This window comes from Octodon degus, unplaced genomic scaffold (assembly GCF_000260255.1).
Source record: "Octodon degus isolate 3935 unplaced genomic scaffold, OctDeg1.0 scaffold00032, whole genome shotgun sequence".
NCBI classification, from domain to species: domain Eukaryota; kingdom Metazoa; phylum Chordata; class Mammalia; order Rodentia; family Octodontidae; genus Octodon; species Octodon degus.
The window spans coordinates 10,608,638-10,632,918 of NW_004524608.1; the positions used below are offsets into that span (position 1 = coordinate 10,608,638).

The following is a 24,281-nucleotide window of genomic DNA, read 5'->3' on the forward strand; positions in this document are numbered from 1 at the left end:
ATTTTATTAAGGGTCTATAGAGTCTACAGGGTTTCACTATGTAGGTCGGACTCGTAGTGATCCACCTGTGTTTAGCCTCCCAAGAGCTGAGATTCCAGGTGTGCACCACCATGCCCAGTCTCAATTGCTATCTCAGTAGGCTCAGGGAACGGGGCCGGCACAACAGGCCAGGGATTGAACCTCCAACCCCTTAATCCACTGAGCTATTTGGCAGGCCCTCTAAGCTCCTTTCAAAAGTTGGATAAAAAATGCCAAATCCTGTGCCTCTTCTACTGCCACTATGTCCATTCAGACTCACTCTTAACCAACTCATTCTGCACAAGTTTCATTTTCGTTTCCTCAGGAAACTCAGTGAGGACAGTCAGGGGTACACACTTGGCATGTTTTTCTGGTGGTCCTTGATGATAGGAACAAATATATTTGTGGCTGTTTTTATGAAAAGATCAGACACTAAAAGATGACCCCTGGTGAGCACAGTTGCACCCTCTCGTGATGTACATGTTGAAACCTTAACCCTAATGTGGCTACATCCAGATATGGGCATTAAGAAGTGATTAAATGAGCTCACAGTGGTGAGGCCTTCATACAATAGAATAATGGTCTTACAAGGACAAGAGGACAGAGATCCCAGCGTCCTTAGCATAACACAGTGACTTGAAGGTAACTGTCTGCAGCTCCAGGAGAGACATATCTAGGTCTGCCCTCATCTTGACCTTGCATGTCCAATCTCCAAAACTTCGGAAAATCTGTTGTTTAAGGCATTTGGTCAGTGCTGGTTTTGTTCTCCTGACCTGAGCTAACTAACATATACTTTGGTACCAAACATCATGATTCTGCTTTAAAAATATAGACATATAGGCATGTGAAAGTGACTTGGAAACTGGAAATGGGTAGCAAGTGGAAGACAGCAAGACCAAGGCTAGCAATACAGATACTAAGGTTGGTTCTGATTAGCTCTTAGAAAGAAATGAGGAATGTTACTGAAAACTGGAAGAAAGGTGATCCCTGTAAAATGGCCAAGAATTTGATGAAAGAATGTTCTAATATTTGGGGGAAGGTAGATCTCATGGGTGATGAAATTGGATGCAGTATTTAACAGGGAGGATTTCTAAACAAAATGTTTAATGAAATGTTTTTCCTTCAACTGTGTATGCTAAAATTCATATGCAGAACGTAATCTAAAGAAGCAGTTGTTAGCTCAGGAAGGACCAGAATTTGAAGATCTGAGAAATTCTGAGCCTATCTATATTTCAGAAAACTAAGACAGTGTGTTCAGCATGGAACCTTGTTGTGTGACTGGGCAAATACTGGATGTGATAAAGAGATTATGGGTGACTCATCTACTTCCTCATTTCAGCAGGAGCCAAGGATAAGGATGTCACTGTGCCCACAGAGACACTGTCAGTTAGCTTAATGGGGAACAGAGAAAACAGAATGGGATGAAGAAAGCCTACCCCGCTTGTGTTGTTGCTATAGATGCTATTCCACAAGGAAAGGACAGTTCGGGCCTTGTAAAAGCTGCCAGCTCCCTCATGGCCCAGGGAGCAGAGCTCTTTCCTTCTTTGGTTTCAAAGCAGGTGACTGCACATTTGGGTTGCATGAGGTGCCTCACAGGAGGGAACACTCACAGAGCACTGTGAGGGCAAGCGTCTCAGAGAGAAAAAGGCCTGGCTGGTTCTCCCAACCTTGTGGGGCTGAAGGGCAGAGCAGCAAACCCGAAAATTATTCTCCATTTGTTTGGTTTGTTTGTTTACTTTTTCTTTTCTTTAGCTTTGATTTTATTTTTTGGTTTGTAGGTGTTTTGTTTTGTGAGAGGGTCTCATTTTGCAATGCTGGTTGGCCTTGCACTCACTGTGTAGCCCAGGCTGGCCTCAACTCACAGGGATGCTCCTGCGTCAGCCTCAGAAGTGCTAGCATTACAGGCATGTGCTGCTCCCAGATTAGTTTGATTTTTTAAGATAGGATCTCACCGTGTAGTTCATGCTGGCCTTGAACTCACTATATAGCTCAAGCTGGTCTCTGACTTGCAGGAATCCTGCTTCAGCCTCCTAAATGCTATGTGCCACCACACCCACTCATATTTTTGTTTCCTGATTTTTTTTGGCAGGGCAGGATTCAAAGAGAATTATTCTTGAGGTTTAAAATCTGTTGGAATCTTTCTTGATAGGTTTTAGAGTTGCTTAAGACAAACTTTTCTTTCATATATATGAATACGTTGGTATGGAATGTAGGTAGCTTGCACCACAGTTCTGTTTTGTAATCACATAAATTGAATGATTTCATGAATTCAGAGCTGGAATAGAGTTTACTTGAGGCTGAACCATACCTAGAGTCTTAAACAGATATAATTTAGGTACTATTTAGACAAACTTGGGATTTAGAATTTATATTTTGATTCTAGAATAACTGTAAGCCATTTGAGGATTTTGAGACAGATGAACATATTTTACATGAAATGGGGATATGTTATGGAAGAAGCTATAGGGTCCCCAGAGTCATAGATTGGAGCCCTCATCCCCACTATAGCTGGATCTGGAGGTGGTGTGTTTAGCAGTAGTTATGAGATCATAAAGACAAGTTCCTATGTCACTGTAATTGTGGTTTTACAAGAAGAAAAAAGAGAAGCATTTCTTTTTCTCTTCATTATGTGAGGACAGTGCGAAGATAACTGAGAACATTCCTCAAAAGGCCCTGAGAAGTAAATTTCAATTATTGAACCAACCAGTTAGGTACAGGACGCTGCTTCTTCAGCCCTCAGCCCCCAGCTCCTCCCCTGAACTTGTGATCTCTGGCCAAGAACCTGAACTCACTTTGCTCATTAGTGAACTAAGGATTATAATATTATTTGTCACCTAGATTTATTTAAAGTACTTTATGAAAAGCACAATATAAATTGGCTACTATAATTACTAACACCAAACATACTTGGTAACTAACTTTAAACATTGCCAAGTTGGCTTTTTATCTGAAATCAGTCATTTTTTTCCAGAAAATTCTCCACATAAAATTGGACCCATTTTTCTTTATATGTTAGGGGAGAGGGCTAATTAGAAGTCAGTCTTTAAGAAATTACCTTAGGTGTTGTGGCAAACATCTCTAATCCTAGCACTTTGGGAGGCTGAAGCAAAAACATCCCAAGTTTGACCTCAGATTGGACAACTTAACAGGACTTTCTCTCAGTATAAAAATAAATAAATAAATACAAATATAAAAGGGATGGAAATCAACGCAAAAACCCTGGGTTTAGTCCTTATTAATGCAAAAAAAATTTTTTCTTTTATGGCATCTGACTTCTCTGACAGATTGTAGTTTCAGAAAGAGCAGAAATCATTGTTTTTCTCTGCATTCCCCAGAGACCCTTTAGTGAAGCACTCAGTACACATTGAGTAGAGGCTGACAGGCAGGAAGGTGGAATGGAAGAAAGAAGAAACATAGACAACATTGTATATTAAGGAAGAATGCTCCAAGAACTCAGAATACATGAATTCAGTCTGACATTAAAGCAGATGCACATCATCATGTAGAACATACAGAGCGAGGGAACAAATGGCAGGAGCGTGAGCTCAAGAAAAGCTCCCACGTTTCCAGTTCCATTAATTCAGCCTTAACTCACTCAGCATCACCGAGTCGTCCATGGCTTGGTGCTATAGAAAATGGCTAGAAGGCAAACCACCTCCCTTTCCTCATGCTTAGCATCATAGTTATTATGTTATCTTTTTAGATAAATGCAATCGTTATAAAAATTATCCACTGTGTTCATATTAAAAGTAGAAATACTGTGTCATAATGAAACACTCATTCTAAACCTTTCAGAAAGAATATTACAGCAAATCTTTATCCGGACCCTCAGTATTATTTTCATAATTAACAATAATAGCTATTTATATAATTTACAATTTTGCATTACAATTCAGTTTACACACCATTCACATTTCAAAAGTATATAAATGTATGCAGATAACCTCCAGTTGGTAGCTCTGTTTTGCTTTTTCTTTAATAACAGTAACATTTATACATACGGTATAGTATAAAAATCGGTTGCTCTGTCTGTTACACTCTTAATATTTCATTCACAGAGATTGAGAATTTGCCACACGAAGATGATCCTGGCGTTAACGAGTCACTTCTTTCAGCCTCAGATCAGCCAAATCTAGAGAAAGAGGACGGGGACAAGGACAGTGATTTGTCGGAGTTGTCGTTTGCAGATTCTTCCATAGTTTCAGGTATCTGACACATGTAGATATTTTACATACACTTTCAGAATTGGTATTTCAGAAGAATCAGCTGGGGCATTAATGACAGCAGTATCTATTAAATGTGGGAGGAGGTTGAGATTTGGGCACTAAAGTTTATGAATATTTTGTTAAAATAATATGTTTAAGAGATTAAAGTTGAATAATTCCTCTTTGGCTTACCCATTTTAAATGAGTACAACATTAATATGCTATAAAGATGAACATTTTTGTTTCCAATTTTCTTAAGAAATCTGTGGTCATTCTAATACGATTATTGTCATAAGCATGTGCTGTATCTTAGGGTTCCCAAAATATATACATTAATCAATTTAATTCACCCAAACCTCCTCAAAATAATTAGGACACTTACACTTCCCTACTTTTGTGGACAGAGATCTCAAAGATGTTCCGCTGTTTTACCAACGAAGGTGAACCCATACTAAGGTAGAATCGGCTTGAGTTTCGGTAACGATTTGGTATGAGGATCAAATATCAACATCTTTACCTTTTTGGTACTGAAACAACCCTGGGAGAAGCAAAGTAATGATCTTTTCCTTCTTTACTCAGGGTAGGAGAATCCTCTTTCCTTCCATTCCTTCCAGACGTCAACGTCAATGTTGTATTTCCACCAAAAAAAAAAAAAAAAATTAAAGTGTGTGGTATGCTAAGAAATGGAGCAAGTAGGTCTCTGAGGCAAAGAAAAAACCCTTGATTTCTAATATCATTTGCCAGTATCTGTGGTGTAAATATTTCAGGCTTCTCAGCCTAAGTCCCTGGTGGCCAGGCTAGGAGGAGATGTGCAGTAACTCTGCCATTGGCTAGCATTTGCACTGTCTGTGTACAGGGAAGCAAAATCAAGATCCAATGTAACGGTGAAACCTACTACAATGATGAGAAGGCACTCATTTTCAGGGTGTTTTCTCCCATTTGAAATTCAATTTGTGTAATTGTAAATTTACGTAATTTTTTAAAAGACTGTGCTTAACAATTGGCTTGCAGTGTTCTCAAACATTCAGCAACTGGATCTTGTGCAGTGGTATAAAGTGACTCTTCGTTTGCCACTGCAAAGTATATTAATTCTACTTACAAAGTGACATAGTGGTGCCAAAGAGACAAAGAGCTTGTCTCATTCTCGTAGCGCAGCTATTCTATGTGTGTGTGTGTGTGTCCTCGGTTCTTTCACATGGCTGGGCAGGTATGCATAACGGTTTGTTTCCTGTGCTTGCTAAATGCTCCTCTTGAGGGTGGCTTTAATGACTCAAGAATGGTCCCATTATTTGGGTGCGGTATAATTAATTAACCAATCGTTGATCATTTAGTATTTTTCCCAATGACTACATGCTTAAAAATGTGTTGCTATCCCTCTGTATTACTTCCTAAAATTGTACACAATTGAAATTTCTGGTTCAAGTGACTTTCACTATTTCAATACACATGATAGAGACACATTTCACTGTACCAATTTACTATTCTCCCGCAGTAGAGGAGAATGCCTTATTACCATGAATTTTCTTCTACAAATTTAGTAATATCATTCATTTTCAATCTTTTGCCAATTTGGTTGCTATTAAAATGATATAGTCTTATTTGAATTTTTACTAAAATATGTTTGTAAGTTCCTTTTCTTTGTGATGTTGACTGTGTGTTCATTTTCTATTAGAAGATTTATGTTCTTTTGCTGAATTTATGTGAACTATTGAAATCTATCGGGTATCAATCTTTTGTACAAATAGTGTCAATGTTTTGTAGTTCACTCGCTTTTTAGGCTTATGGTATATTGCTTTATTGCTTTCCATTATATAGTATGTTGGGCTTATTTTTTAATGCAATACTTCTAAACCATCTGGAGGTGGAGGTTTATTGAAATTCAGATGCTGATTCAATAATTATGGAGGAGGGCCTGACATTCTACCTTTTCCACGAGCATTCAGATGCTGCTCCTGCTGTTGGTTGCGTATCGTACTCTAAGAGCACATTTCAATATATAACATAACAAAGCTTTGAAACCTGAATTCTAGTGGAGCTTTTTTATCCATACTTTCCTATATCAATATTCTATAGAGATGCCAAAATCCGCTATCTGAAGTTGGAGTGGAGTTTTCATTTTGTAATAAATTTTGATCATTTCCCTGACATCTCTGTAGGGAGTTTTATAAATTCACAGTAGAAAGGGTTAAAACTGAATTGAAGCTAAAAGATAAATGTGCTTCTTTTTTTTTTTTTTTTTGCTCCGAATGCCTTCAGGGCAGGTTTGGCTGACTTGAGCTGAGGGGATCGAACCACAGCAACCTGAGCCTGACTGCTTTGTTGAAGCAGCCACTTAAAGAACTGAGCTAAGGGGCAGGCCCCCAAAGGTGCTTCTTAAATGAGAGTTTTTCACCAAAACTTACCAGGCACCGTTTAGCAGTTTGTACTTTGTCTACTCTGAGTTTCAAAGTAAACTAAGTTAAAAGCAAATGTTTTAAATATATTTTTCCTTTTTTACTTTTTAGTAAAAAGCTTGCATTTTTTATTTTAAGTGTATCTTGTATGAAAATTTAGGTTTTAATAATGATCTTAAGGAATAGAAAAAGTTTGGAGGGATCTGTCTGTTTCCACCCTGGGAGTGTCACCCAGACAGAAGTCACCTTTAGCTCTACTCACAGTAGGTGATACAAAAGAAAGCTACAGAATGTTAAAACATGGAATACCCTGAAAATGCCCAAGTGTCCAGTTAGCAGGTGGGAAACGGGTCTCACAGCCCACAATTATCTTGTTGAATGCAGCAGTCCTTACCCTGCTTACAAATCTGCAAATCTCTTACATACTTATAAGCAGGTTAGGCCAATCCGTGCAGGCCCTCTCCAGAACAGTACCAAGGGGAGCTCGTTTATAAATATATATTGTCTTTGTCCTAAAACTTTGCTTTGGTCACTGCTGATACAAAGTGCTATGGATCATTTCATGTTGTCTGTTGATTTTTGTCTTAAGAACTAAGAATTATTGATATAAATAACTTATAAGGTATTATTGGCCCACAGAAGTTATGGAAGCCCTTTTGACTGAACTTGTAGCAAAATTTTACATGGAAGAAAATTGCCTACAAAGGCATTCTCAACATTAACAATCAAAATAAATGTGGAAATATTCCATGGTTCTTAGTATGAATTTGCATAATTTGTTATATATTTTCCTGATATTGGCAATATATCTTCATTTTGAATTCCAACATATTGGGTTAATATTTCAGATAGTTGCCAAAACAGCAGTGGAAGAAACTTCTACTCAAGCTATATACATTCTGTAAATAAGAATTTTTCATGTGCAGAAAAAAGTGACAAATTATTACTAAAAGTAAGACATCTCAGTATTATTTAGGAAACGGTTTTGAGGTTGTTTTCAGTGTGTGGTTGTATTAGTGAATCCAGATATTATTAATCATTTATATCTTTAATCCAAAAAGTCCTCATATGTTGCTTTTGAGTCCATCTTACTTCTTAATGCAGCTAACCACTACCTCTAGTAACAGTGGTTCCCTCTAGGACCAATTTTAATTATATCTGTCTTTCACACTCAGGTTAATGTGTCAAAATTCTCTAACAGATAATTTTGAAGGCAAGTTTCACCCTGTCTCCACCCTCGGGACTAGCAAGTCTCCCTTCTTTCTTCTCACGACAATCAATTGCTTCACATTAAAAGATGGATAATAGTTCAGATGTAGCAAAAATTCCCAGGCTAACAGTCATTTCTAAACAATATTTGAACATTCATCAGACTGTTCATATGATTTTTTCTTACTGTATATTGTTTATTTCTTATTCTTCCTTTGTATGTTCTTTTTTATTTTTAAAAGAAAATAAAAATAATAAAAAATAGAAATGACACAGAATTTCACTAAACAAGATCATAGGAATTAATCTTAGATGTAACAGTCCCACATTTGGAAGTGACTGGTCATATAAGAAAAATATATTACAAAACTGACTTTTTTCAGACTTTATTTCTCTGGAAAAACGTCAGTGAGACCCAAAACATACATTTGTTTTCTTCCATTAAAATACATTAATTAAAGCAAATAGAAAGCTTATTGGTAACTTTAATTTTATAAATTTACAGCAAAGTTATGCAGTTTTAATTATATTATTGTTTTATAAAACAAGTAGTTATTTGTAGTGGACCTTATACTTTTCCATGATTAATGTCCTACATAAAATAAATTATATTAAGTAGTAAATACATGATAAAAATACAATTTGAACAAACTCTTTTTTTTTTTTTTTTTTTTTTTGATTCATTTTTTTTGTATTGTTTCCTTAGTCTTCATTACACTAATTTTTGGTCAAGTTAAACCGAAAATCCGTGACAGTTTTTTGTCAAATCTTCTGATTTTAGAACTGCAAATACTTCATGTTGGCCAGCAGAGGGCGACGTTACACTTACAAAAAGAAACAAACTTCACTGCTGCAGTGTGGAAAATTATCCCGTAACTGCGGAATGTGCCGTGGGTGCACACATAGTGCGCATGACTATGAATGCATGTGTATATTTTGATTTATATATTCGTTCACGTGAAGATTTTAAAATTCCACCCCAGCTAATGAGCTCACCAACCTGCTTGTTTTCAGACTTTAATACCTTCTTTTTCATATTCCCCCATATGTTCAACTCCTTAGGTTTATCCGGTGACATTATGCTTTGGAATATATTGTGGATATATTTTGCATAGATCATGTTCTGTAGGAGGGGTTTAAAAATTGACCTTTATAAAACAGCCTTCTTCTCCCTAGCCCAATCTGTTGTAGCACTTTTTTTTGTTGTTGTTGTTTTGTTTTGCCTTTTTATAGACCAAAGTCCAATCTTAGATTTGGTCTATACTAATTTCTGTAAAAGTGCCACACCATTTATCCTTGCACTTGAGGACCAGAATAATGTGATACAGCAGAAACCTGTAAAAATCTAAAGATTTTCAGAATCTCTAGAAATAAAATACCATAGCATTTGGGACCTAAGTGCAAGAGATAATGCTAACATGCACAGTATATAATAATTCTGCCTCAGAATCACTCATGCTGACGCTTCTTTATTTCTGCACTTTTAAAAAATTAGTCACCCTTAATTTTTTTGAATAGCAAAGTAGTTTTATTTAGTGTTAAAAAGTAAAGTGATAAGAAGTATGTGTAGTAAACAATAATCATTAAATTCTACTGGAATTCTACATTTTTTCTTTTCACTTTTAAGTCAAAAAATATAAAATTACAGACTATTTGCAAGTTGCTTGCTGTTCCCTCAACAAAACTGCTGCTTAACAGCTGCACAACATTAAACATCTATAGTTTTGAAAAATTCTGAAAGTCTAATTTTTTGTGTTGACTTCAAAGGCTAATGTAATCACCTTCCAATTATTGAGAACTAAAAATACCACTGAGGCAATTCAGAGACAGATAGTAATTTGAGCTTGGAGAGATGCTAATGATGCTGCTGGTGTTGATGCTTATTAGAGAATTATATAGCTAATACCTTATTCTTACATAATAGTATTAAAGGGGCTAGCACTCAGATCTCAGGGCTAAAGGTATAGATATTTTATCAGAAAGAAACCCCTTGACTATGTACCTCATACTGGCTGGATTCATTTTCACAGCACCAATTTTTTACTACAGACCTAAAGATCTTTACAGAAAAGTTTTCTCACAAGTGATGGTTCTAATTTTAACTTGATTGCTGAACATTACCTTTTCAATTTTAGGATGTGAAGCCAGAGTAGTAGGAAGACAGAAGTGAGTTGCTCAGGCTTTGGAACAGAGACATACAAGGCCTGTGTATTAAGGAGTGTGGAGAGGTAATTCTACAGGAAAGAAGACTCATGTGGTGTCTTACTTACTTTTCTCATTGCTGAGACAAAATACTCAACACCCAAAGTTAAAGGTGTATATAGCTCGCAGTTGGCAGAGGTTTTGGTCCACAATCAGCGGGCTCTGAGGCAGGGTGGTGGACAGATGGGCAACAGAGGAGAAAAAGTGCATGGCAAGCCAAGCAAGCAAGGGACAACCACAGCTCCTTTCAGCCCTTATGTTTCCTCCAGGCTACTTAGGGTGTGTAGCACTCACACCCTCAATCCTAGAGTCTTTGGGCCTATCATTGTGCCTTGAATCATCAATCTCATACATTCTCCACCCAGTCACTTTTGAAAAGGCACTACATATGGCCCCATGAGGCTTTGTGGAGATATCTAAACACAAGCCATAACATTTTGCCCCTTGACTCTCAAAATCTCATGCCCATTCCTCATGCAAAATGGATGTAATCAATCTCTAAGACTTGTCTAAAGTCCTAACAAGTCCAAAGTCTCTTCTGAGAGTTAATGCAAACTCTTACCTTTGAACTCCTATATAAGTGGAAAACAAGTTAAATACAAGCAACATTTAATGGCATCAGATTGGTATTGTTATGCCAAAAGGTACAAATAAGGGGATACAAAGGAATGGGAAGAATCTAAGTCCAAAATCCAGCACAGCAGACAGTAAGTCCCACAGTTCCATGTGTAGCATCTGAGGCAATCTGTGGCAAGATGTGAATTTCAAAGGAGTTGGGTGACTTCACCTTACTTCCAGTGGTGGTAGCTCCTGTGGCTTCTCTGTTGAGCCAGCTATGTTCTCTTCTTGCAGTTTTCCTCAGAAAATCCATGTTCCTGGCTTGTCCAAACTTCTTGGTTCTGCACTGTATCTTTGGCTTCACCCTCTCAGCTTCACACACTGCCCTCTCAGAGTACACTGCCTGCCCTCCCAGGATGTCTTTTGAAATCTTCCTGACTCTTACATTCTACGTGCATGTGAATAGAGCACCACCTGCATGGGGCCAAAGTCTGCCACCAGCTGGAGAAGTCGTCAGGCTTCCTTCTTTTAGCTGTAGGGACTTAGTGCCTATGAAGCAAATCCGAAGGAACTACTTCCTAGGCCACCATGGTGTTCTGAGGTTCTCTTCTCAAAGTCTTTCACCTTTCCAACTCTGAGGCTGAAAGGGCTGGAGTCCTGCTGCTTCTTGTGATGTCCTGAGGCCATCCTTTCTGTTGTCTTCTTCTGAAATATTTGGCTTCTTATTAGTCTTTTCGATAACCAGTTTCTCTTCTGTGTCATCTTTGCAAGTTACAACTTTACTAGAGCTTTCTTTTTCATTAAACTCAAACATTTAAAATCATTCTGAAAGGGTCTTTGCCTTTGATTCTTCACATAAACCTGGCTAAAAGCCTGCAACAGTAGCTATGCCACTGCTTCAATGTTAGATTGCCTTGAAATTTCTTCTACAAGGATAATTAGTCCACTGCCCTCAGCCTCAGGCAAAGTCTCTAGACACAAGCAAAATGCACATAAACTTTCTTCCAGGCCATCACACACTAGCCTGGAATCTGACAACCAATGAAGTCCTTCCCCGCAGAAACCCCCTGAGCCTAATCTTTACCACCATGATTTCTATCAACCTTCCAGGCTTTGAGCCCTGACCAGAATCTCCTGTAAAGAACAGCTTATGGTGTTCCAGCCATACTCTTCCAGCCAGCATTTCTGAAAGCTTTCAGAACTCTTCCCACAAGCCAGTCCCAAAGGCTCCTCAGACACATGGTCAGGAAGAGTCACAGCAACAACTTCATTTCTCTGGTACCAAATTCTGTCTTGGTTATTTTTTATTGCTGAGACAAAAATCCTGATACTCAAAGTTAAAGGAGGTTTAGCTCACAGTTTGTGGAGGCTTCAGCCCATAATCGGCTGGCTCTGAGCTAGGATAGTGTGCTGACAAACATCACAGAGGAGAAGCAGCTCCTGCCAGGCAGAGAGTATCAAAACAGGCAAGGCACAACCACAGCTCTTTCTATACCTTATATTTTATCCAGGTTACTTAGAGTGGGTAGCACTTACACCTTAATCCTAGTGCCCTCAAGCTCAGCATCACATGATGAATCAATCCCAAGGTCACATATTCTAGATACAGCTACTTTTGAAGAAGTCCCACCTGGGACTGCATGAGGCTTAGACACAGCCATTGCACCAGGGAAAGGTTAACAGAGGAGGTATGTAGAATGCCTTGTCTGAGCCTTCGAGCTCCTCTGCGGGATTTATGGATGGAGGTGGCAGGCAACCTTTCAGGTCGCTTGAACATCAGGAACCATAGTATAAAATCACAAAGTAGTTTGGGAAGACATATGCATGAAAGGAAGAGGACAGAGTGGTGAGAAGAGAGGACAATGGCAGTAATATCAGTAAGAGTTCATGGGTTTCTCTAACTATACGTTTAACAGTCCTTTTCCTTAGAGGAGAACAAAATTAATATTTCATTGTTTTCTAATTATGAAATAGCAGTAGAAATAGCACATGCAATCACTTCTGATGAAAGATGTGAGAACAGAAAGTGGCACTTCCACCTAGTGCCATTACAGTGGCTGTGGCGATCTTAACTCCAGAAGTTGACAAACACTTGTAAATCATCCCTTTTTCACCTGCAAAGAGCTGATTGTTGAACATCACCTGGACACCCTTTCAAATACCTCTCTTCTCACTTTCTCTCTGTACACGTAAGTCTGTTTTAACTCCTACACCCTTTCTGGATGAAAGCCTACAAATGAAAGAGGTTTCCAAATCATCCTTATCTCCCTTGCCGTTCTCAAACCTTGTCATTCACAAGACTCACTTCCTGTGTAGTCCTCTGAGTTACCTGTCAGGACTGAGTCCACCCTAAGACTTGCTACCTCCACTGCTGATGGGCAGTGGATGTGGGGGTCATTTGGGCGGGTATACTTCATCTCAAAATTATACACTTTAATGACTTTCTGTATTAGGACTGAAGCCGGAAGGCTCACAGGGATAGATGGCAAAATTTAAGCCAATATCATTATGCACAACTCAAATTGAATTCTAGTTGAAACGTTTCAGCGGTAGAAATTCTATAAACAGGAGGAGAGGAGCACCATGGATAGCCATGTGGGCCTGTGGCTCTAAGAGAGATTTTTCTCTTTGGGGAACTCATTTCCTAGAAGCTTGGATCCAGGAGAGAATATGCAAGGTGGGTGGAGGTGGCTTCTCTCCATTCTGCAGGAACACATGTTCCCTGGCATCGAGAGCAAAATCTGACAGACCAAGATGTGAGCGTGCGCGCGCGTGCATGCGTGTGTGTGTGTGTGTGTGTGTGTGTGTGTGTGTGCGTGCGTGTGTGTGTGTCTCCATATATAGAGAGCTGAAAATAAAAAGGATCTATTTCCTTTGAGAAAAGATTAAATTATTTTAAAAGTAGAGAAACCCAGTATTAGCAATAGCATGAAAGCAAGCACAGGAAGGCTTTGCAGGCTGTGTGTGCTCATGCGTGTGCTCTACGTGCGCTCCAGGCAGAGAGGGCCAGGACACTGGTGGGGGAGGGTGGGGGAGCTGGGGGTCACCTGCTAAATGCGCGGGGAGCTCAGAACCGGAGCAAACACGCAGCTACCAGAAAAGTGAAATTAGGCCACTTGGAGAGTGAGGCAGCTGGAGCTTTTCTGCCTCGGAGTGCGCCGCAGCCCTTTACCTTTTCATTTCCTGCTGGCACGTGAAACCACTTTCAGAAAAGACTGCCTGTGGTCCGTGAGGCAGGTGGCAAAAGGGCGCGCGAGGCATGGCGTGGGAAACGTGGCCGGGCTAAGCACAGGAGGGGCCTCACCTGAATAGGAGTATAAGGACCGATCTGTGTTTTCCCCAGCGAAGCTTAGTTCTAAATAAACATGATATAATGTGTTCATTATGTGTTAAATCAGAGTTTTCCACCAGAGGGCAGACTTTACATTAAAATAGAGCTTGAAAGGCCCTTCAAGAGTTCTTTGATTTTTTAACTTTTGAATTTTTAAAAAATTCAATATGTTTGGCTTCAAAATGATTTAAAAATATTTTAAAGAATTAAAGGACCTGGAGTATGATAAATATGAAATTCCTTGAGTTTTAGTTAATATTTCTCCCGCAATAGCAAAATACTCAAGAAGTAATTCTCAACAGGCAGTCTTTTTCCATGACCCGTGGATTGGTCTTACACATACACTGTCGTCCAAAGCAAAACTGTTCTTTTTTGTATTATTTGCCAAATTATTAGAGAAAATTCTCTTAACTGAATTAGCGTAATTTTTTGTTCACTCCAGCAGAACTTGATGTGACTAACTGCTTTTCTTTAACTGAAATTACTGTTAGTATATTCATAGATAGCTTAGATACTTCCCTAGAGGAAAGAGAACCCATATAAATGCTGAAATCTATGACACACTCTCAACTACTATCTTCCACGCTGCTAAGCCACGACGTCAGGAGAATTTAAGACTTACTTCTCTCCAAGGCTCTTTCCTTTATTGAACAAAATCATTCTTAAAATAAATCAAAAGTTAAAAACTGCTATCTGTATCTTTTTTAAAAAAAAAAAAAAGTCAAATCACTTGATAGTGTCGCCAACACCGTTGTTTTTTATAACACCCTACCACCAATTGGCTGTTTTACATATTCTACTTTGAAATCACATACACAGGATTTACTTTATTAGAAGTCCAGATTGATATGCCTTGAAAGGTACAAAGAACAAGATAACCACAAATAAATCAATTGTAGGAAGTTTTTGGTACTTAAACTCAATATGTTAGTTTGTTTTTAGCATCACAAAAACACTTGACTGATTTTGCTTCTTGAAGTGTGTGTGTGTGTGTGTGTGTGTGTGTGCATGTGTGTGCGTGTGTGTGTGTGTGTGTGTGATTCTTCAAGCGAATGCAGGAATAAAATCTTTGAAGAAGGCATTTTCAGCACTATGAGAGATACAACATATTTTCTTTTATTATTACATATATTTCCTTTAGTACTTAATATTTCTAAGAAAGGAAAAAAATCAAAATGCGTAAGATTTTGCTGCCTAGGAAACTAAATTATTTTTGTGTGAAGAAGCTAGAGATTTCTTTGTCACTTAAAGTGACAAAGAAATAGAGCTATATGCATTCACTTTTATTTTTATAATAATCTATAGCAGAAATATTCCAATTAATTTTGTGCAATGAGGACAGAGTGTTCCATTTTTACTTGTGCCCAAAATGAGCGTGGACCCTGAAATGTAAAGTTAGTGACAGTCTATTATCGATTCAGAAATGTTAGCAAAGTATAATCATCTTGCTAACGTCTATTTTTCTTGGAAAGATAAACTTTGTTTTAATTTTGGTGGAAATTTTGACATTAAAATGAAAATCTCTGCTGCATGTTTTTAAGGCAACTTTCGGTTCACTTAACCCTACAGACCCAGAATTTTCTGCTTGTTACAGAGCTTCACACAATTCTTCAGCCGTGCTTAACATTGGATAAAAATCCACTCGAACCCTGGCCGAGGATTTAGGAAATGCGAAGTCCGAGCAGCTGCTGTGTGATGTGGGCACTCTCTTAACATCTCTGAGCTTGATTACAGTCCATACGGTGGACCTGATAATGGGGGCTACACAGAGGATGCTGAGTTTTAAAGCAATTTGCATTACATCTGCAGAAACTGTGAACTGTAGCACATTGCAGATTTGATTGGGAGAGCAAAATAATCCCTACAATGAATTTAATAATACCTTATTTTGAGTAGCAACTTTTTTTACTATTAATAAACTACTTGTGTATACACCACAGTAACAGTTCCCTTGCAAAATGCATATGACAAGAAAGCTTAAGGAAAGACGTGAACAAAGAGTAGGTTTAAGATTTTGGTTTAAATATTAATGATTAGAAAATAAAGTGAAAATATAATATAATTTCCATTTCTATCATATTTAATGGAGAACTTAATGATATTAATGTTATTTCCTGTCTGGGTTTTTGTTTTGGTTTTTAAATTAATTTTCATATTCTCTTCAGTTCTCAATGCTCCATTTAAAATAGCAAATGAAAGCATGTCAAAATTTACTTTTTTGCCTCAAAAATCTTGGCCTATATTTCTAGATCTGGAACTATTCTCCTTGCAGTGACATTTCCCTCTTCTCGTTTTACACCTTGCCTTTTCCTCACAAAATCCTATTCTCCTTCCATCAGTACATCTGCCCAAAACACTCCTCGACTTGACAGTTCTATCCCACACTCGCCTCTGAGCTTCTAACAAGACAGACCTCTGGGAATTGCAAAGTGCCATATTTAAAATCTCTCAGTGAGACGTACAGGTTTCCCTGTGTGATCATAAGGGATTCCTCAGATCTGAGTTTTAGAGCTAATCTATGACAACTGATAAGCACAGTATTTTCACATTAGTGTATTTATGTTGTGCTAAATATCCTTAAACAGAATGTATGTCTAATGAGAATTTCCCCACAACTTTATCATCTTGCTTTTAATTTTTAAGAAAGAAGTCTTATCTATTTGATCAGCATTGGCTGAAATTGGACCTCCAAGCTAAAGAGGCTTTAGCTGCACTGGAGAAAGGATGTCTTAGATAGCACAAATATTCAATGGAATATTAGTCTGCAATAAAAAGGAAGAAATTATCTATACACAACAACATGGAAGCATTTCAGTTTTATGCTAGCTTAAGGAAGTCAGACATAAAGATTATGTATTGCATGAATTGAGTCAGAAAGGGCAATACTATGAAGATAAAAATCAGATTAACATTTGTCCAGAGATACCAGGAGGGCACTGATTAACATGCGGCTTACAGGGAGGTTTTGAAGGTGATTAAAATGTTTGCATTATATTAGTACCAACAAAGCTGTACACCTTTATCATATTTATCAAGCTATACATCTAAACAGAGTGACTCTTACCACTCTGACTTGAAAAATTAACTTGCTTTTTTTAAAGAAGAAGAAGAAGAAGAAGAAGAAGAAGAAGAAGAAGAAGAAGAAGAAGAAGAAGAAAATACTTGTAGTTTTGAGTTGCATGGCATTTTTCTGGAGAATTTTTTGTTGTTGTTAAGCATATGATGCGTCTGTTCCTCATGTATTTCTCTACCTCTCCCTAAGTGTCTGATGGCAGCATTTATAAATAAATAAAGGCTAATGATAGAACTTACTAGTATATTGAGGAACGTTAGGGTGAAATAATACTAAAAAGTATAAGTATTATGACATGCTGTTAAATGAAAACATTAGATGGAGTGTCTGCCCTACTATTATACTGATTAATTGATTTTTTTTGTTTTGTTTTCCAACCATCAGCAATTAAGCTACCTCTCCACAGGTTTTTCTATACTTAATGTTACTTAATGGCTACCAAATCCTGTGAGGTAAATGGTATTGGGCCTGTTTTAAAGAAGAGGAAGGTAGGACAAAAACAGTGTCGACAACAAAGCTCACTCATCTTTCTGGTTTCAAAACCAGCACTAGAAACCGCAGCGCCCTGCCTTGACTGCTTTAACACTAGTTCCAATTCTTGAGGGTGAGATCGCATGTCTTTGGAAATAAGTTAGATTGAAGAAATTCTTCTTCTGAGGGAAAGATTTTTTAAGGAGAACAGATATTGGCTCCTGAACAAAAATGGAAATGAAGTGAAAGGTAGGTACTAGTCATGCCTATTCACTGTAACTCTGATTTAAATCAATTCAATTGCAATAAAGAAAAACATTTATCTCTAACCTCATTTAAGCTTAGTGTGACCATGAAGCCAGACATTAGTGGGTTTTTTTGAGAATTTTTCTGGTGTTTTAAATGAATGTTTGTCACTGAAATTTTTTTTTTTTTTTTTTTTTTTTGTGGGAACTGGGGATTGAACTCAGGCTCTTGCACTTGCCAGGGAAGCGCTTATTCCACTGAGCCATCTCCCAAGCCCTGAACTATTATTTTTTTAACTGATCAGTAGAAAGAGCTTTTAGAATTCATTAGCTCACTGCTACTGTACATGAAAATAGCTCAATGGTTTCTGTATAATAGTTTTTGTTTAATAGACATTACCAAGTGTAGATTTTCTTCTGTGGGGGGCAAAATATCCATGTGGAGAGGTGACAAAAAGATCCTTAAAAATGTTTGCATTAATTCTCTTACTGGGCATTCAGTACTTTAAGTAGGTAATATGTATTTGAGCCACCATCCAGCAGCTGCTCATCCATAGTAGATTTTTTAAAAAACTGTAGCCTGCCAGGAACTCTTACCTTTTGTTTGTAGCTCCCTGGGCCCGCCTTTGCCACTCGGATTGAACTGCATGTGCTGCATGCTGTAGAGGTGTGCAGCTAAAATACGTTTATTCTTAGAAATATTTTAAAAATATTTTAAAATGTTTTCCTTTGCAGAATCAGACACAAGTTTGGCAGAAGGAAGTGTCAGCTGCTTAGATGAAAGTCTTGGACATAACAGCAACATGGGCAGTGATTCAGGTACTGCCTAACTGTTGTGTAAACCTTAACAAGTGTGAAATAAGACACCATAGAGTGGAATGTGTGGGGGCTGTTCGTACCCTCCCTAATGTATTGATGCAATTAAAGCAATTCTTTTCTACACTGAGTCATTCTGGAATTTTTCCATTTACTTTATTTAAAAGTGCAACTTAGAAAAGTCTTAGAACCAAACTCTAATTTTCATCCACTACATATATATGTATTTTTTGGCCTGGTATATACCACATTTCATAAAACCATGTCATCAACTTTATTCATGATATCTGTTTCAGTTAATTTGGACCACACTTAAGCTCTGTATGCAATCAGTAATTTAACTCTCTCAAAATGCTGCTTTTTATTAGAATTCATTTTAAATTAAAAAAAAAAAATGCTGTCAATAAAAGGAATGGCTGTAGATAACAAATGAGACCCCTCTTAAAAAGAGCTAGAAACTATTCAGTTAAGAGCTATGGTTTGTACATGTAGCTTTTAAATAAGAGTAGAGCTTATAAAATAGTCTGTTCACTAAATGCAAATGTCACTAGGTATTTCCGAATCGCTCTCCGTGGTGGTTGTGTATCACACCAACAATGACTAAGAGCACCTGTTCTCAACCCAGGCCCCTCCATCAATACTTCTTCCTGTCAGATTTCCCACTTGGCAGTTTGGTAAGGTCACACTAGTTCTTCCCATTGCTTGAATGTATATTCCATGATTAGGACTGGGCTGACACATTATCATCCCTTAAGTATGAATGATGGGTTATGGCATATCTTTTATGCACAGCTCTATATTTGCATCTATGTCTTAAATAATTCATAATTATTGCTAATGCATCACAAACAAAAATGCTTTGTAATGTGTCCAAATATAGAAGCAGTGGAAGATTGGCAAAGGAAGAGACAAATTATTTTAGTCTTTAGTTGTTATGGACTTCTTTTCTCTTTAAAAAAATTGTACAATTCCAGATCACCATAAACCATCAGAATGACCTAAATATGGACCAAAAAAAGAAGCTTAACAGAGAAAAACTGTTCACGTAAAGGTGGTCATCTGCCCTAAGAATGTTCTACATTGGATTTGAATATTGCTTCTAGTTATTTATTTTTTCACAATCACAGTCCTGAATCACTTAGAATAAGTTGCAGTAGTCTGAAGAAAGCCAATTCACCAAAATCAGCCATAACTTTAATTATAATTTCTAAGGATTAATCCTTTTCTAATCAATTCAATCAGTGTTCCTCAAGTTCTTCCCATATGCTTATTTCTACTGATTTTTCTTTGTATATCACCATAGAATAAATTTAATATTAACATTATTAACATGCTGCATTTCATTGATCTTAGATTTCAAAACATACTCTAGGTAATATTTAACATTATTGGCGATTGTTTTAAGCTTCTGGGCCTCATCCTACTTTTTATTTGTCTAAGTCAGGGCTTTTCATCAATCTTTATTCATTCAATAAATATTTAAAACCTATCTTCTATGTACACAGCGTCTTGCCTATTTAGAGCCATTCACTAATGTATTTGCTGATTTTTAGTCTTCAATGTGGCATGAAATATGTGATAAATCCAAATGCAGCCTACTTTTGGAGAGTAAATACATTTTCAAAGACAAATACCTCTTTAAGACAAACACATTTTCAAGGGACATTATTGAAGATTTGATGGTCAGTTTTTAGGAGCAAAGAATTGCTTTACATGGCGGGCAGAAAATTCTGAAAGAATAAAAATATTAAGTTCCTTACCCTCAGGTGCATGCTGTAGTTGAAATAACAATCAATTCAATACAAGATTTTTGTAAATTTGTGACCTATCAACATGTAATGAGTCAATGAAAACACTGAAAATGTCTAACTATTAGGTTTTAACCTTTCAGGTTGACAAAAAATGTCTTATTTGATGTCTTTCATCTTTCTTCAGAAATCATATAGTACCCCCTAAGACCATTGAAATAAACCAGCACAATCACATTGTGCTCCCTATGGAAATATTTTACCACAGTAAGGTATAATTACTGGTCCTTCTAAAGTTTAAACATTCTAATTGTATTAAGAAACATATTTTTCCATCACCAATTTTCAGAGAGAGTGAGAGAGATACTGCTTCTCAAAAAGTGGCAATATTTGTGTCAACACACATTGGCCTGATATGTAGAAAGTATTTCCTTACTATTTCAAGGTAATGTCTATTAATATTCATCCAAATGGAATGGTGCATTTTTCTGTGGTTACACACTATAGGTAAAGGAATACTTTGTCGATTTCAAACACATGCAGTGACAGACCTTTTCTCTCCAAGAATAACTCAGCTGTCAAAATCAATGTGAGAATGAAATTTGCCACATGGTGTAGTTCCAATAGAATATTATTATTTAAACCTCATTTTACTTCATTTTTTGACCACTTATGTAGCATAACATACTTTAAGGTCTTCAATCATTGTTTTGCAATGTAATTCAAAGCCTTTGTGGGGTTTAAGTACTATTTTCATTATTGTGTTTAATTTATTGTGCTTTTCAGAGAGGAAAAAATAAACAAACAAGCAAAAATCCAAACTTCTTTTTTTATAAAGGAAATTGGCTCCCAATGCACTGATATCATCCCAGTTTTCTCCTTCTGGTTACAGAAAAGAGAAACACTTTTTTCATTATGTGGATAAATTCTCCCTTCCCTATGTCAGATGATGTGATAAGCAAGAACCAGGCTGAATATTTAACACACACCCAGCTCTTTCGCTTTGGATGCTGTTCTCACACTGAATCCAACTCCATTTCTTTTTCCATATCCACTGTGTCCTTCTCTCTTAAACTTGGGGATGCCCATCAAATCTCTTTAACTTGATTCAAAAATCTAGAAGCTTATACAGCTATCTAGCCAGCCAGAATCTTAGTGCAGCAGCAGAGCCACTAGACTGAAGTTTTCTAAGCAATGACTATAATTTGACAGTGTGTGGCAGATAGTAGATGTTCAGCAAATATTAACTATGCATCAACTTGTAGTCCACAAGCAGTTAATTAACAGCACAACTGTGTTCTGGAGTGAGATTCTGGAGTTGTATTGTGAACACAATAACCTTTTAACATTTTACCTCTTCTTAAGTGTATTTAGTACAGTAAATATCTAATATGCATAAGTGATGTTGATATTTACTAATTGGACTTGGTTCCTTGGTTTTAGGTTCCTGGATAAATATTAGGTCCCTAATGTTTTAGACAATTAGTATATGTTGCTCTGCTTTTTAACTTTGTTACTCAAGGATTTGATAGTATGAAACAGAAAAGAAATAATTATTAAAAAGCAAAACTATTATAAGAAAGACAGAATTTTATTGTTTTTACAATCTATGCAGAAATTTCCAAATTTCTGTGAAATTAAGCAAAAGGAATATATTGGTATCTTGTAACAAATTTCCTAGATCAAATGACATTTTTGCAAGTTTATACTCCCCTACCTTGGTTTAGACACTGCTGAAAATATACCTTCCTTTATGAACTAGTAAATGTTCTCATTCTTTTTGGAAAGTTACATGATAGATGATCATAATGGAGGTGAACTATTAGGATTTAGATTAGCCATAAAACCATTTAGTAGAGAAGTAACATTGTTAAATGACTGTGAATTTTACATAAATATAATAAAAATGAACTATTATAAGTTCCACAGAGCTCAAAACAAACACAGATAGAATACTTGCAAAATGTGCATTTTTAAATGCTGATGGTCTTCTATGAGTTTTTCATGACAGTCACAGTAAATTAAATAAATCAGCAGATGATCTGCTGATAGCTTAGCAGAACTACATCCGTCTTTATTCATCCATACAGAAAGCAAACTTCCTGCAGGTGAGTAGATGGTTCTTGCTAAGTGATATTTGGTGTGACTTTTCCTGCCTATTCAGCTAGTACTATCACGAGTTACAGCTCACTCAAGTAGAATCATTCAGTTGGTGAAAGGAAGCCATCAGCAAGTTTTTAGAAGTTAATGGGATTATATTAGTTTAGTTTTAGTGTAATTATTGATAAGAGCAACAGCATAGTGGTAAGAACTGTCACTTTACGTTTTCTGGTGATTGTATAAAACATAAGATAGACTTATAAATTAGCATATTTATTTTATTACATTAATTTTTAAGCTATAGAGTTTTAGATCTTTCTTCTTGGTAAATAGATAAATGTGGTTACTTCTAGTTAAATATATTTAAACCAAAGTATGTTATAATAATCTTATTCTTACATTTGTAAAATTAATGTACATTAGTACCCTACTTTATCATTCCCATCATTATATATATATATATTATTCAAAAATATTATTAATCCATTATGCTTTAGATTTCAGGAAGATGCTGAAGATGCAGTGGCTTACATGGAAGGAGATTGCAAAGATCACAAATCAAAACTAAATGGCAAAATTAGGCAGAATTTAGTTTAAAACAATAAGATTACTCTTAGCATCACATGAAAACCTAGCAATTAAAGGGTAGCTTGGGAAGAATTTCTGTCCTATTCTCTGGATGTTGCATTGTACAACTTAATTTCCTCAGGTAGGAAAGAGTCTTTCATACACACAAACCTAGATGGCAAACCTTGCCTGCAGGTTCCATGTCTACACTCAACCAACAGCTGATCAAAAGACTTTCTGTACTAAACACATACATTTTTTGTCATCTTTGTGCCCCACATAATACAAAATAACAGATTGCAGATCCTTTGTCAGTGTCAGCCATGTGGATGAGTCACAGCCATTGCTTGGTCAATGTGCTCTCTGTGAAAGCCTGAGAGAATGTTTTCTCTCCATGTGACTCTCCTTAGGCACACTCTACATCATCGATCACTTTCCTCTTTGGCCCCATAATCTCCTTGATCAGAAAATTTGGGACACTACAGAGTTACATGACTTTACAGTACAAGTTCTCATATGTCCTGAATCTTATTTGACCTTCGAAGACTAGGGCCAAAATGTTGGCTTTCCTGCAGCCTTCCTTTTTCTCTAATTTTGGTCTACAAACTTAGGTTGTTAACCCTCCAGAAGAGAAGTTAATTGTTATTACCATACAACCTAGGCTGTTAAGCTTAACCTCACTATCTGTCTGAATAGCAAACATCTTAGGCATAATTTGGAACAGATATTTTTCATCAAGTATTAAAGAAAAAAAAAAAAGCAAGCCAGAGGCGAACTGTACCAAAGACAATTTGTTTAGGCCTGTAAGTTTTAGTAAAAATTGTTGCATTAATATTAATCATCTTAGCTAAAATTATTATTGCTCAAAGGTTTAAATTATTGTATTCTTTTTCATATAATTCCTATGTGACCTAGCTTTCCCCTATCTAGAGATATTTTTTAAATGAAATAAATTGATCTAAATGTAAAAAAAATACAAAATAACTATTAAGATACGCTCACATTGCACGGTAAGCAATGCAAATATTATTTGAAGGGGACAGGGCAACACTGTGAACATTTTGGTATTCTCAGGGGATTTGAAAACTATCCTCCTCAGATATAAGGTCTCTGATACAGATCAAGGAGGACTAAGGAATTCTACTGTTCCAATTCCTCTTGATGTTTTAGGGCAAGGGCTCAGAAAAAAGGAATAATGGCTAACCGAAGGAAAGGAAGTCTATGCGATAACAGCCTCAACTGCAAATCCTGCACCAGAGTGTTTTCTGTAAATTCATCTTGGCTTTGCGCACTCCCTGAAAACGTATCAGCAGCCCCTGCACTCCCAGGCCTCTGGACTGCTAAC

At 36.8% G+C, this 24,281-nt stretch overlaps 1 protein-coding gene across 4 annotated transcripts in view; it reads left to right on the forward strand.

Moving 5' to 3' along the window:
• Ifih1 (interferon induced with helicase C domain 1) overlaps positions 1 to 24,281 on the forward strand; it is a 59,431-nt gene that overhangs the window by 13,387 nt on the left and 21,763 nt on the right. For 3 of the 4 annotated variants that reach the window (XM_023713800.1, XM_023713798.1, XM_023713797.1), the window contains exons 3-4: positions 4,077 to 4,223; positions 18,441 to 18,524. In XM_023713800.1, the coding sequence (XP_023569568.1) occupies positions 4,077 to 4,223; positions 18,441 to 18,524 (231 nt within the window). The remainder of the gene's footprint in view (positions 1 to 4,076; positions 4,224 to 18,440; positions 18,525 to 24,281) is intronic. The other variant, XM_023713799.1, reaches the window with a different exon arrangement.